The sequence below is a fragment of the Haliaeetus leucocephalus genome, unplaced genomic scaffold (assembly GCF_000737465.1).
Source record: "Haliaeetus leucocephalus isolate CR32 unplaced genomic scaffold, Haliaeetus_leucocephalus-4.0 Scaffold763, whole genome shotgun sequence".
Classification (NCBI taxonomy): Eukaryota; Metazoa; Chordata; class Aves; order Accipitriformes; family Accipitridae; genus Haliaeetus; species Haliaeetus leucocephalus.
In genome coordinates this window covers 1063803-1078257 of record NW_010973199.1, presented here as the reverse complement: position 1 = coordinate 1078257, position 14455 = coordinate 1063803, and the positions used below count along the sequence as shown (strand labels likewise).

General features: G+C 39.6%; 1 protein-coding gene across 1 annotated transcript in view; it reads left to right on the top strand.

Annotated features, from left to right (window-relative positions):
- Positions 1–229: 229 nt before the first annotated feature.
- IL17REL (interleukin 17 receptor E-like) overlaps positions 230–14455 on the top strand; it is a 46859-nt gene continuing 32633 nt past the window's right edge. Inside the window, exon 1 of the mRNA XM_010581270.1 lies at positions 230–331. Coding sequence (XP_010579572.1) covers positions 230–331 — 102 coding nt within the window. The remainder of the gene's footprint in view (positions 332–14455) is intronic.

The window sequence follows — 14455 nt, the reverse complement described above, 5'->3', positions numbered from 1 at the left end:
AAATTCACGTTTCCCATTTTTCACTACAGAACATAAGAAATGAGTTGAACATGCTTTATATTTCCCACAACTAGCAATTTTCTGTCTTTGGAAAGTTTTAGAGGGAGGAGCTCAGAGGTGCTGTGGGAGGGACTAAAATTCATATTAAAGTTTTGGCATGAGAGGGAGAATTGTCAGAGTAGAAGATTTCTTCTGAGGTTTTGCTTTTTTTTTTTTTTTTCAGTTTAGGATGATAAGTATTCATGTTCAGATTCTTCTAATAATTCTTTTTTGGAAGTCTGATTGTCAGAATATTCCCAGGATTGAAGAATGTGGACTTTCATGTTCTCAGGTAATCTCTTACTTGTTCCTATTTACTATCTATTAATATAGTAGTTGTATGCTGCCAAAATAATTGTAAGAAAAGCAAGAAAGCAAAAATGGAAAAATATTTCAGCTGTCCTGAACATTCACTTTATATTCCTGTCGTTCTGAGTTAAGTATCCAAAGTGACAAAGATGACTTAGGAAGGGAGCAGAGAAAATGCATCTTACACTATTTCCAAATACTGTTGTTAGTACCTTTTTTAATCTGTCTTTTTTATTTGAACAACATTATTTAGTTCATATTCATTACTTTGGAGAGTCAGTTTTTACAACAGCAGTGGTGCCAAAGAGATGAGGGAGGGAGGAACAGGAGGTTTCAGAAATTGCTAATTATGTTAGGAATATGTGAAACACTGACTTTCCTGTGAATAAATGAATTAAGCTTGAGAAAGAGTAAAACCTGTTTTTCATTTTATGGGATGAATGTAACTGCAGTATTAAATTTAATGACTTATGTATGTGCATAAAAGTGGAGTGTGAAACATACCATCTCTTTAACAGCTTTGAATTTTGTATGTTTCCAAATATGCCCACAAAGGGGCAGTATGGAGATATTCCGCTTCTGTTGGCATTCTGAAACTATAAGAATAGAGAAAATTGAAAGATAGATTAAAAAAGGATAAAATAATAGGGAATCTGACTTTCAGTCTTAGTAGAGGATGATACCTATGTACTTGCTACAGAGAAGTGAAATTGATGGCATGAAAGAATTTGGCTGTCTGTACAGACTTCTGCTTGAAGGTGTCAGTGTTTATGACAGGCAATAAGACATATTAAAGATTGTCTGAATGTGGTGGTACTGCCCAGATATTAAGTTAGTACATGTTACAGCCATTTATTCTATATTTTATACATATCTTGGAAAATAACATGAATAAAGATGCTTATAAAATACTAGATTGGGGACACACCCCACACCCCCCCCGTATTCCTGCATTCAAATTCTGTAGTCTCTATCCACTTATACAATGTTTTTAGAATAATAAAATGTAGTCATAAGAGATTAATCTCTAGATGTACCTGAGTACTTTTCAAGAATTTTTATGTACTTATGTTTATGAATGCAAACACACATGTATTTTAAATAATTTACGCTCCTTGGTCTGCTGCAATGAGAGTTTAAAATAGAAATGATTTACTGTTCTGATTTATCCTTCCAAAGAGTGTATGACTGTCAGACTCAGCATGTAAAAAACAATAGCAACCTTTTTTGGTGAGATTCAGTCTAGGGGATAGGACTTGCCTCTGGGGACCTTAAAGGACATCTTTCTTTGTCATATCTTAAATATGACAGAGAAAGAAGATGACCGATTCGCTAGATGCATAAGGTATAGACACAACCCTGAGGTTTGGTAGACTGGATCCCTTTCTTTGCCTTCAAGTGTTTGTCTTACAAGTTTTCCAATACTGAAGGTTTGATAACTGACCAAAGTGTATTTTTTTTTTTTTTTTATTTACAGGGGAAATACATTGTTTCCAGTATAATGGAATCAATCAATCATTTGTGATGTTAAAGATAGGATTCAGTTCGTGTTCTCTATGCACTGTTTCTGCTAGATGTATTCAGTAGAATCTTGAATGCATTAATGACTTTTTAGGACAAAAATGTTTTCTCACTGGGAACAATAATGATCTCAACAAGACAAATTACTGCCAGCATAGCATTTTCAATCTAGTGCAAAGCATTTTAGCTACATGAACTTTAGAGTCTCATGACTAGCTTGCTAGAGAAAACTCCTTCTTTCTTTTCCTTTGGAAGTAACTTCAATTTCCCTGCATAACCAACCGCAGTTTGTGGCCTCAATCCCATTCCAACCTGTGTTACTTTAAAAGGAAGCAGTTTATCTTCTCCATAATTTATAACTCAATGGTCTTTATAGGGGCACTAACCAGGGGTCACAATTTGTCTTTGTCTATGTGCAGTATGTGTGCTGCCTTCTGCTATAACACCTCAGATCACAAAGATTTTTTCTAGCAATTTGCTTAATGTGATAATGACATATTGTAGCTTTAAAACTATCAGAAGTTTTCTGTAGCTGCTATTGCTACAAGTGAATATTATAGAAAATTGTTTTTTTCTTTATGAAGTTTTCCCATAAGTTTGTATAGTGGATTTCTCTTCTGCAGAGTCAACTCTGAGGTTATGTGGGTCTTCATAAAGCAATAGGGGAATGAAAAGTAATTAATTTGCATTTTTCTGCATTCTTCAGACTGTGGGTATTGTCAGAAGGTTTTGAGCAGGTTTAATAACTGAAACTGTTGAGTTTGACCAGCACACTAAATTTCAAGGTGGCTATGTCCCTTGAATATTTGTAAGCTGTTTTGACCTCCTTGGGTACTCCTTATCAGAGTAAAGCATTGGTTGTACTTAAGATGGAAATAGTGACATAACTATTTTATGTAACATAATAGTGTTTTGAGGTGTGTGACTTAAAAACCCTTCACACTGAACTGTTTAGATTTTGGATCTTATTACAACTTTATGAATCATTCTTAGTTTACCATGAATATTGAGCAAGATGTCCTTGCATTGCCTTATATAAGGCAATATCCAGGTTTCATTACTGTACCATAAACTGTACTTCTGTTCAGTACAGGAAAGGGAAAAAAACAAACGAACATTGGATGTTATGAAAACATTACATAAAAATTTAAACAGCAAGAAAATATAGAATTGTGGGTTAAGTGATGGCAAAGGAACAATCAAGTTTTTATTATGTATTATGACTTATTTCTCCTTTCTTATTTTAATGGCTTGGCTTTAGAGCTCGAGTGATATTCTGGTATTCAAAGGTTAAATACAATGGGCTTGGTCTCCATGCCTCACCCAATAGCAAACAAAGTTATCAACCAAGTTTCCCTGTGAAAGCATAGGGGAATCCCAGCCTGCAATTGAAATTGGGTTTGTGCCCTACTCATTTTACGATCCATATTGTTTGCAGGCTTTACGTAAAGAAACAGGCTTATGCCAAATTTGACTCAACAGCTGGTAAAGATCAAGAGTGCTGCATTTAAAAAAAACCTCTCCAGAAAACTATGAAATAGTGTTTGTATTGTCTGCCATTAAATGTAGTAATGTTTCCAAAGTCCGTGGATAAAGAAGGAAACCCTAAACTGAATCTGGGATTTCCCTGCAATTATAAAGGTTATTGGCAGGGCAGCAAATTGTTGATATAGTTGCTGCGTGTTCATGCTATTCATAGTCAAAGTATGTGGTGTTTCTTTACTGGATATTTATGCCATGGATCCATCCATTCTTGCTGAATAATACACACTGCAAAACCAGTGATACCATACAGCCCTTAGGCCACTAACTCAGCTGAAATAAATTGGCATTTTTTGTTCATTATTAAGGAAAGCAATTCGTATTTTAAAAGTGATCCCAAGTCTCTAAAAAATGGACATGATAATCTAGGTGGCATAATTCAGTTGTTCTCTAAAATCTGTTTGGAAAAACTAGTATTAGACATGGAAAATATCTACAGAGACTGATCAGACACCTGGCTTCCTCAGAGTGAGCGAGAGAGAGAGACAGAGATAACAGTGTGAAGTCCCAACATAGGCAGATGATTCACAGACTTTTTTTGTGTATGCATCGATATACCTGATAACTGGAGGAGATGCATAAAAATATAAAACATATCCTCTGCTAATAGTTGCTGAGATGCAGTACAATCCATGAGAGCATGCCCTAGATAGAATGCCTTCGTTTTGCATCCCTGCCTGTCATTGTCTCACCTGTGTGGCCCTATTCGAGTAATTTCCTTTCTCCAGTTTTCACAAGTACAAAATAGTGCTGACCTTCCTGTGTGATGTCTTAATTATGTGTTTTAATTAAGTGCTTTGAATACTATAATTAAGTGTTAAGTACTCATTAGTCAAAGCAGTCATACTTAAGGGGCTCAATCATGTTGAGTCACTGTATTAGAGTGATATTAACCCATTTGCTTAGATACCCCTGCTTGCCTTCTCTGCTGGTAGTCAGGAGAGCTGCAGTTTAGCGTTAGGTGACTTATCTCTTGGACTGTGTTTTACATTTACTCTTAGGGTCAAAAATAGCTTGGCAATGATGAGACACTTAGCTTCCATGTTTCCTGCTGTGTACTATGCCACTGGTTGGGTGCCATCCCATTTCCTCACCCCCTGAGAAGAAAACAGCCAGTGACAGGTACAAGCAGGGACTTACAAAACTCTCCAGTGTTCCTCATTATTAGAGCATCTACCACCACATCTTTCAGGAGAGGTGGAGATGGAGAAAGCTCTGCAATTCAGAACTTGCAGAAAATGAAGTGGTACCTCTTGGTTTTTTTTTTTTCTTTCTCATTTCTCCCTTCCTCAAGAACTCTGGAAAAAGGTTGCAAGGTCTGGAAGGAGATAAGCCACTCAAGCAGCAAGAGCAGTGGCACTACAGACAGTCATGAAAGTTGGGGGCACAAAATTAACAGATGTTGGAACTGGACACAACAAGATGTCCTGAAACTGAAACACAAGGCAGTGCTAGAAGCTTCACCACCTTGAGACGTCAACATAAGTATGTGCAATCAGTACCCATAGCAGGAGGTAGATATTACAAAAAAAAAAAAAATATATAAGCAAGCTCAGCAGGAGATGGAAGCAGCTGACCTTTATTATTGGCAGCGAATTTTAGCACACAAATCTTTCTCAGCCCTCATCTTAGGGAGGGAAGGTATCCTTCAGCTCCATTTGGACCCAAAGCTCAGTGGTGAATATTGAGATTTGGGAGTAGGTGCTTTCCACAGTTGCAGAATATTGCTGTCTGACTGACTGCTTTGCAGGGGGAATGCCTGTGCATGGGAGAGAACCAGGGGATGATCAAAAACGAGAAGGAACAAAAAGAGGTTTTAAAAGACTTCTTTCTAAGGATAGCTTTGGATACTCTCCTGGCTTTTTGGCTCAGCATTGAGAAGCTAGGCCTCACTCCCAGATAGGTAGGTAATTTGGACCTAAGAAAGGAGTTTCCTTCTATGTCTCACTGAAAATCATTTGATTTCTGGGACCTATGAATTCCTATGCACCATGCTGTGGCTACCAGGCTGTTCAAACCAGGAACCCACATTTGAAGTTCCATGTATTGCCTTACCATCATAGCCGGAAGAGATCCCTAGGTTTTGTATATCAACTCTGGCACAGATGTTTTCAGTGTAGTTTTCATATTCTCAGGGAAATATTTTTCTTTGTAAAACTTTTTTTTCTGATTTTGTTAACATTTATGGGCTGTTTTTGAAAACCAGGAAATTATTTGCCACCTTAAAAACACAAAACAGAAAATATACACCGAACAGCACTGTGTTGCTGAGGAAGTTTCAGACCAGCTCTGAACTACTTGGCTAGGAATGATCACAGAACCGGTAAATTCATGCATACTCAGATGTGATATGGACACATCGCAGCCCTGACCCTGCCTTCACAACTGTAGGAATTCACTCGGCCAGAATTTTCTGAGGTCATGAATAAGCTGGAAAGTCACAGTAACTAATGCTGAACACTGGAATAGATTGCCTGTGGAGCTTATAGAGATCTCCACACATGCTAAGAAAATATATCTCACATATGTCTCAGATAAGGGTCATTCTTCCTAAGGCAGAAATGTAGAGTAGAAGGTATCTTGAGTTCTTTTCTAACCCTAATAGCTCTGCTTTCATTCATCATTTTCTCTTTTGTGGGATCTAAAGATGATCTTTCAAGTTAGATTTAACTTAGTCCTTTGGAACAGCCAACAGTCAAAACCTGTCTTGCTGTATTGCATATCCTGCCCTTTCAGCACACAAAATATGGGACTCACCACAAAAACTGTATGGGATGTACAATCTCATTCAGGAAGTGTCTATGCAAAAATGAAGAGAGTTTTAGTTTTACTTTTCAAGTTATCTGTGGCTCTTTCTCTTGCAAGAAAATGTTGCAACTTAGTTGCTTTGAATATGTGTGGTAAATCTCAATAATTTCTGGAAAACTGATTGTCTTGGAGTTGCCTCTACTTGCCTGCATATTTTCAGAAAGTATGAATCATATAAACAATATTGTAGAGTACTAGATGTGCATTCATTGTCTTTTCTTGGAAAAACTTTGAGGAAATAGAATTTATTGCAGTTAATACATTTCACTGTCTCCAGTTTTGTTTTTCCCTTTCATCCCTACATATGCAAACTTCCTTGATCTTTTTCCCACTTCCTCATCTCCCTGACCTGCTGTTCTTCCTTCCATGACTGCAATGACAGTTTTCTCTATTACTTTTGAAATTTTGATATCTTTGTATTGTAATTTTTCCCCATTTGTGGTGTGTTTTTTTTTTTTAAATTTATTTTTGCAATTCTCATTATAGTATCATGCTTCATGCTTAGTTTTGGTCAGTAGTATGTGTTCTTTTAATTTCCCCCCCTCATTTTCAATATATTCTATTTGTATATGATATAATAGAATCATTTTTACAGCATGGTCACATCTGTGTAACCATTCAGTCTGCCTTTGTAGCTTTGTTTCTCTTCCACTTAGGGGGAAAAAAACACATGCACTTTTTAGGGGAATGTGTGGCATAGGTGGTTTTCAGTGAGTAAGGGCTATCATGAAAAATGAGACATAGGGTGAAGCAACGTATGAAGGTACTGAACACTGATGGGTTTATTAAGCTGAGGCCATGCCCAGGAATTATTGCTGCCTCTAGGGACAGCAGCATGATTGGGAGAGTCAGGTGAAACAATGCTGCTGTTGTACTGTTGGTAGAATCCTGCCTCTTTGGAAGCCCTTCTTTTGGACCTCTGCCTCCTTTAATTGGACTGTGCTAACTTTAGCAACTATAGTACGTGGAAGATACACAAGATAAAGCCAAACTATATGATTATTCCATAGTTTGTTTTTTTGTTTTTCTCCCCCACCCCAAACCCCCACAAAATTATGAGTTAACAGTAAAAAGAGAAATAGACCATGTGATGATTTTTCAAGTACTTATTTTTTATTTTCTATTTTATATGATTTATTATTCCTTAGCATTTCCAAATTTATTCATAACTAGCTTCTATATCAGTTATCTCAAACTGCAAATGTTTCAGCTGGAATGCACCATATAGATATTTTCAGTAGGGCTTTTCTACATGACAAATTTTGAACGTTTTTTAATTTTTCATTTTTCGTTTTTCAATTTTTCACACTGCTAGCTCTTTCAGGGAAAGGTGTTTTTGGCTTTTGTTGCTCTTGATAGGAGAGGAAAGGCATGGGGATTCTGGTATATGCAGGGATTCTGGTATAAGATTTCTGATGTAGGCTTAAGACTTTCAGATGCCATAATAATACAGATATGAATAGTTAGGAAATAATCCTGTCTCTCAAAAATTTTCAAGTATACAGCTGCAAAAAAAAGGTTTTCATCTACATGTACTAAGAAGATTTTCCTCATTTTGCTGTGGCTAGAGTGTTTCTGTAACTCAAGCAAGCACAATTAGAGCTAGTCAGGCATCTTTGCCATTAAATCTTTAATGGAAGCAGTTCCTTAACTGATACTGTGGCATCGGGAAGGAATGCAGTGGCCTCTCAGGATTGCCATCCGAGACTACTCTACCACTGCTTCTAGCATGGCCTGAGGGATCATTTGTATGACCTTACATCCTTACACAACAACATAACAAGCTAAGGCTGGAATAAAACCAAAGTCAACATTTAAAAATGTTTCTCAGCAGAAAGAGCTATAATCAGGGGTAGTTCCAAGTTTATTTACGTTTGAAATTTTTCTCTGTGTAAGGAGAAGAGGGAGAAACACCATTTTTATGGGAGCTACAAAAAACAGAAACACGTGCTCCTGCTTTTCTCTCCATGGATTTGAAGGGTGTCTCAGCCCTGACACATGGCCTCCAAAGTCTTGAAACTTTTATAAGAAATTATTGCCAAGTGTGCTTCATTGTTCTAAATTTTAGTATGACTTTATGGTCCACGCTGGCAGCATTGGGATTAGCAAGTTCATTTTTGTTTTTAAGCCCCTCCACCCCCAACATTTCAGGATAGAATCTATGCAACATTCATGCATTCTACGACCCTGCTCCTTTCTTATGGTTCCAGGTTATTAAATACAGATTAAATGGAGATCATGAGAAAGCATTAGTGACTTGTCAGGGCAGCATGAGAAACCTGCATGCTCAGCATGGTGCTGCGTCAAGTTAGGCAAGGGAAAAAGTTACGCACTGGGTTAGACTGATCTTCACTGGCTAAAGCCCAGGCACCTGAGTTATGAACCAGAGTTTGATGTTCTCTCTTTAGAGTAGCTGCTGAGAGCCACTCTTCCAAAGTTTCAATTTCTGGGTTTTCTCCTCGTGACTGCTTAAAATAAAATGTAAGTAAGTGGCCTTTGAAGTAGGAAACAGATCTCCCATTTGAATGTTGAAAGCACTCAGGTTTAAAAATTGCACTGCATCTTGCCTGTCCTTCTCTCAGACCATCGCTCTTTCATTTCCTCTCTAAACAATATCACTGCTTTGACAGGGGGCCTGGGAAACCCTCTCATTTACTGGGCAGTGTGGCAAACGGACAATTTAGGGTTACGACTGTTTCAGGGTAATGAGGATGTTGAACCTGGCTGTCCCTTGAGGTTAGGACTTGATAGCTAGAGCATAAAAGCTGGAATATGCTTTCCTCTTCTAATATTTCCAATTTGAAAGAAAGCTATGCTGGGGGACGCAGGTGTCTCACAGGTGAGCTTTGGCATGAGCTGGATGTCATTCTAGCTTCGTTCTGGTCATGAACTAAACACCAAACTACATGCATCCGGGGAACTTTCAGATCAGAAAGGGAGGTGCCTAATAAGCTTAGGTGCCTCCAGTTTTAGGTGCGAATTAATAGGGTATTACGGTATCATGGTGTTTGGCTGAGATTACCACAGTTTGCTTAAATCATGTTTCAGGTACATAAATCCTCTTTTAGATTTGGCTGACTTAATCTTATTTTGCATAAAAGCTGAAGTTTGTATAGTTGTATTGGGTCTGCGTGGCAAGGTTTCGGTAGCAGGCGGGCTACAAGGGTGGCTTCTGTTAGAAGCTGCTAGAAGCTTTCGCTATGGCCAACAGAGCCAATGCCAGCCGGCTCCAAGATGGACTTGCTGCTGGCCAAGGCCGAGCCAGTCAGCAATGGTGCTAGTGCCTCTGGGAGAACAGATTTAAGAAGGGGGAAAAAAAACCTGTTGTACAACAGCAGCTGGGAGAGAGGAGTGAGAATATGTGAGAGAAACAACCCTGCAGACACCCAGGTCAGTGAAGGAGGGGGAGGAGGTGCTCCAGGTGCCGGAGCAGAGATTCCCCTGCAGCCCGTGGGGAAGACCATGGTGAGGCAGGCTGTCCCCCTGTTGCTCATGGAGGTCTACGGTGGAGCAGATCTCCACATGCAGCCTGGGGAGGACCCCACGCCGGAGCAGGTGGTTACACCCAAAGGAGGCTGTGACCCCGTGGGAAGCCCATGCTGGAGCAGGCTCCTGGCAGGACCTGTGGGACCATGGAGAGAGAGGAGTCCATGCTCGAGCAGGTTTTCTGGCAGGACTTGTGACCCTGTGGGAGGGACCCCACACTGGAGCAGGGGAAGAGTGTGAGGAGTTCTCCCCCTGAGGAGGAAGGAGCGGCAGAGACAACGTGTGATGAACTGACCGCACGCCCATTCCCCGTCCCTCTATGTCACTGGGGGGAGGCGGCAGAGAAAATCGGGAGACTCAGGAGTGGAGTTGAGCCCAGGAAGAAGGGAGGAGTGGGGGAAGGTGTTTTAAGATTTAGTTTTTATTTCTCATCATCCTGCTCTGATTTTGACTGGTAATAAATTAAATTAATTTTCCCCAAGTTGAGTCTGTTTTGCCAGTGATGATAATTGGTGAGTGATCTCTCCCTGTCCTTATCTCAACCAATGAGCCTTTCATTATATTTTCTCTCCCCTGTCCAGCTGAGCAGGGAGAGTGATGTAGAGAGAGTGGTGTAGAGTGGTGGGCACCTGGTGTCCAGCCAGGGTCAAACCATCACAATAGGCAAAAAGTTTTTCCCCACTTCCATCTGATTCAAAGTTCATTCAAATCAGTGGAAAGAGTTTCACTCAACCATAGTCCTCCACACTGTGTGAATGTGAGCAGGATGGCATTTATCACTTATAAAGGTCACAGTGTGCAGTGGAGCAGTGTTCTGCTCCTGGAACTGACTCTAACATAAGCAGAATGAGTAGTTGCCTAGAGCAAGACAGTGAGGGCTTCACCATCTATGCCAGAGCACTGGAAAGCCAGGCCTGCAATATATTGCCTCTTTTGCTAAGCAGTAGTGTTAGGAAGTGTGAGAAGACAGTAACTGGAATAGAAAAAGTTCTTCTGGCCACGAGAAAAATAAGTATTTCCAAAAGAAAAAACAACTGCCTCCAGCAGCAGCAGGAGGAGCAATTCTATCCTGGAGGGTGTCTTCTCGTAATGTTCACTTCAGTTCTTGGTTTTTTTTTTTTTTCTTTTTCCTTCTCTGTGGCAATCTCACTTTCCACTGGTTCCAGTCACCTCTGAGGCTGCAAGTCTCAGTGCTGTCAGTGCTGCTGAGGGATCTTGACTAAGTTTTTCTGGTAGCCTGTTCTGTGCTACAGAGATCATTATACCTAACCTCAAAGCATGGGGTATCTGTGGTTGTCTGGAGAGCTTGTGGAATCTATGTCCTCCGGTTTTTCAAGAAATGGCTAAAGTAATGGCTGACTTGATCTGGTGTTGGTGAAACTACTCCTTCTAGCAGGAGGCTGAACTTGGCTACCTCCAGAGACCCCTTCTGCCCTAAATTTCTTTGATTCCATTTTTTCATCCTCTGTATGAGATCTCCAGTCATTCGTTGAAATAACCATTAATGCTGTGTTAGAATGTCCCTGTCTCATTGTTAGACTAGAAGTGCTGATTTGGTAGATTAGTTGTCCTTTCAAGTAGCTGAGTGGTCTGAAATTTTTGACACTCTATGCATGGGATGATGCTGATTTATACCAGCTGAGGGTATGGCATTCAAAGTGCATTTTAATTTTACTTTGTCTATTGTATGCAATTTTGTTTTGTTAACAACTTGTATTAATATTTTAGGAAACATGACATCAAAATGATTGACTATTTTTTTTGTTTTATTTTTTTTTGTTTTTATTTCTTAAATAAAGAAGCTAGAGCATACTGTTGCTTCAAGCAAATTCTGCTTCTCGTCTTGGAGTTGAAGCATACAATAGAACAAGCAGCTTTTATTTCAGATTGTCATAGCTCCCTTTGGTCCAATAAATTTGAAAGCAAGTGGTTTGTATGTAGATCCTTTTTGTATCACAGCATTATTTTTACATACAATTCACTTAAAAAAAAAAAAACAACGGGGGAATATTCTTCCCAGTGGTGAGATTCCAAAGCAATACTGTTTTGACATCCACTTATAGGATAAACGCATGTCACTGCAAAGAGTTCCCAGAAATATAATTACTGTGCTGCCAACTCTTTCACTTGTTCTGTAAAAGGGATACAGCTATGCAGCCACAGTAATGGTCAGAAGACGTTATATGCCACATGCAGTCCAACTAAAATAGGGGAACAGGATTCCTCTGCATCAGTACAGTGCAGGAGGAAATACATACTGACTTGGAGACAGAAATCTCTGTTATACCTGAATAGTAGCATGTAAACAGGACAAAAATCTAAGGGGCCTGAGGGTCTTGTGTTAGTCATGTGCTCCAGTTGTCCTGGTTTCAGCTGGGACAGAGTTAACTGTCTTCCTAGTAGCTGGTGCAGTGCTCTGTTTTGAGTTCAGTATGAGAAGAATGTTGATAACACACTGATGTTTTCAGTTGTTGCTAAGTAGTGTTTAGACTAAAGTCAAGGATTTTTCAGCTTCTCATGCCCAGCCAGTGAGAAAGCTGGAGGGGCACAAGAAGTTGGCACAGGACACAGCCAGGACAGCTGACCCAAACTGGCCAACGGGGTATTCCATACCATGTGACGTCACATCTAGTATAGAAACTGGGGGAGTGGGGGTGGGGGGATCGCTGCTCAGGGACTGGCTGGGTGTCGGTCGGCAGGTGGTGAGTAATTGCTCTGCGCATCATTTGTACATTCCAATCCTTTTATTACTACTGTTGTCATTTTATTAGTGTTATCATTATCATTATTAGTTTCTTCTTTTCTGTTCTATTAAACCGTTCTTATCTCAACCCATGAGTTTTACTACTTTTTCCCGATTTTCTCCCCCATCCCACTGGATGGGGGGGAGTGAGTGAGCGGCTGCGTGGTGCTTAGTTGCTGGCTGGGGTTAAACCACGACACCAGTATTACTGAAGTACTGCTAGACTGTAATGGAAGTGTTGGCCTTGTCAGAAACAGCAGGTTGTGGAGGACAGTGTCCATACATTCATGTATACATGTGAAATGGCAAATGGTGCAGAAAACAAAGATTGGTAAAAGGCTATACTTTAGACCACTGTGTAGCCTTACTGAAGATTGTCCAATAATCTTCAATAAACCAAATAATCTCTTACCTGTTTATTGATTGTCAGTTCACTGTTTAGTTGAGAGCACATCAACATGGTGTTTACACAGGCAGACGTTGCCTTGCTCTGTTGGACACAAGCCAGCTCTCATCCAAAAAGTGTGTGGCCTTGTTAGCACTGTGCTGAGCCTGAGCTTAATATCCCACTTCTCAGTAGTACTTATCCTCTTAGGTTCAGCAGTGCACTAATGTGATGGGATGTTTTTTCTTCAGCTTGGAATATACCCAGAGAGGCTTGGAGTTGGATAATGCGTAGGCATGACTCAGATGTTTTGTTTTTAGCATTCTGTAAAAAAAATTGAGCAACATCCAGGTGCTTTTGTAGAAGCAGTAGTTCAAAGTAGTCCAAAATAATGCTTTGCTGTAAGTTCAGGTGCCTATTTCTTTTCTGCATGGATAACAGTCCAGATGTTTCCTTCTGTGATTGCTTAGCTGATCCCATTGCACGCTGTTCACATGTATCTGATCACCACATTGTCAGTAAAAGTTGAAGAACAACATTGTGGTTTGCCAAAAATTAAAAAGGATCATCAGTAAGATAGTTTTACCTTTGCAATGAAAGTAATTACACATGACATCAAAACCAATACAGATGGTCCTTCTGAGAAAAGGTCTTTTGGAGACACTGTATCAGCAGTACTATGAATTTTTAACAGTTATAAATTTTCATAGTATGAGTATTAATCATTATAATTCCTCTGGTTCTCAGTAAATACAGCCACAATTTTATTCAGTTTCCAAGTGTGTTCTGTAGGCCTATTATTTTTCCTTTTCACCCATTTCCAGTAACATGCTTTTTTGTATAAATACTTGACCTCTGCTTCCTTACATTTGGTAAGATAAATACAGTAGTGATCTTTATAAGAATAGAATGAGAAAAATTGTGTGAGGTTCCAATCCCCACCAGCATCAAGGACATGTAAAGTGCAAAGCCATTATCTCCTTCGCCTGTGAAAATAGCTCTGGAAAAAGCTAAAGCATAGTCAGTTGTTTCCAGCTGTGAAATTCTCCCTAGATGGTTTCTGGGACTGTATGTCTCTGTGAAAGAAATTAGTCATTTGTTGATAGTCTGAGGAGCTCATGATACAGCTCTGAATCCTCTCTGTTTCCATCCAAAGTTCTTAAATTGTATAGATCCATATCACTTTGACTGTGGCTGTCCACTGCTCAAAGACCTTTTTCTTTATGGAAGAGATTGAGATCACAGCATTGTCAGGTTTTTCACTAGAGGCCATGAGACACCATTTAGGACTCTTATGGCCCAGCATCTGTAGGCTCTTCCTTCCATGAATTGAATGGGGTGAGCAGATGGAGACCAGAAGGCTGCTGCTGGGTTATTTACAGAGAAAGGGGTAAGTAGGTCCCTCTCTGTATTGGAAGATATGACATGATTGTGCTGCTCCCAATTGAGACAAAGAATATCACCACTTTACAAGACACCAAATATACCTTAGTGGGAAATTGTCTTCAGAACTGTGTGTGGTTCTGGTCACTCCATTTGGACAGATGCATTAAAGTAGAAATAGCTGCTGAGAAGGGTGATGGTAAGAAGGAAAGCCAGTTTTATCAGGGAGGAATAGAAGA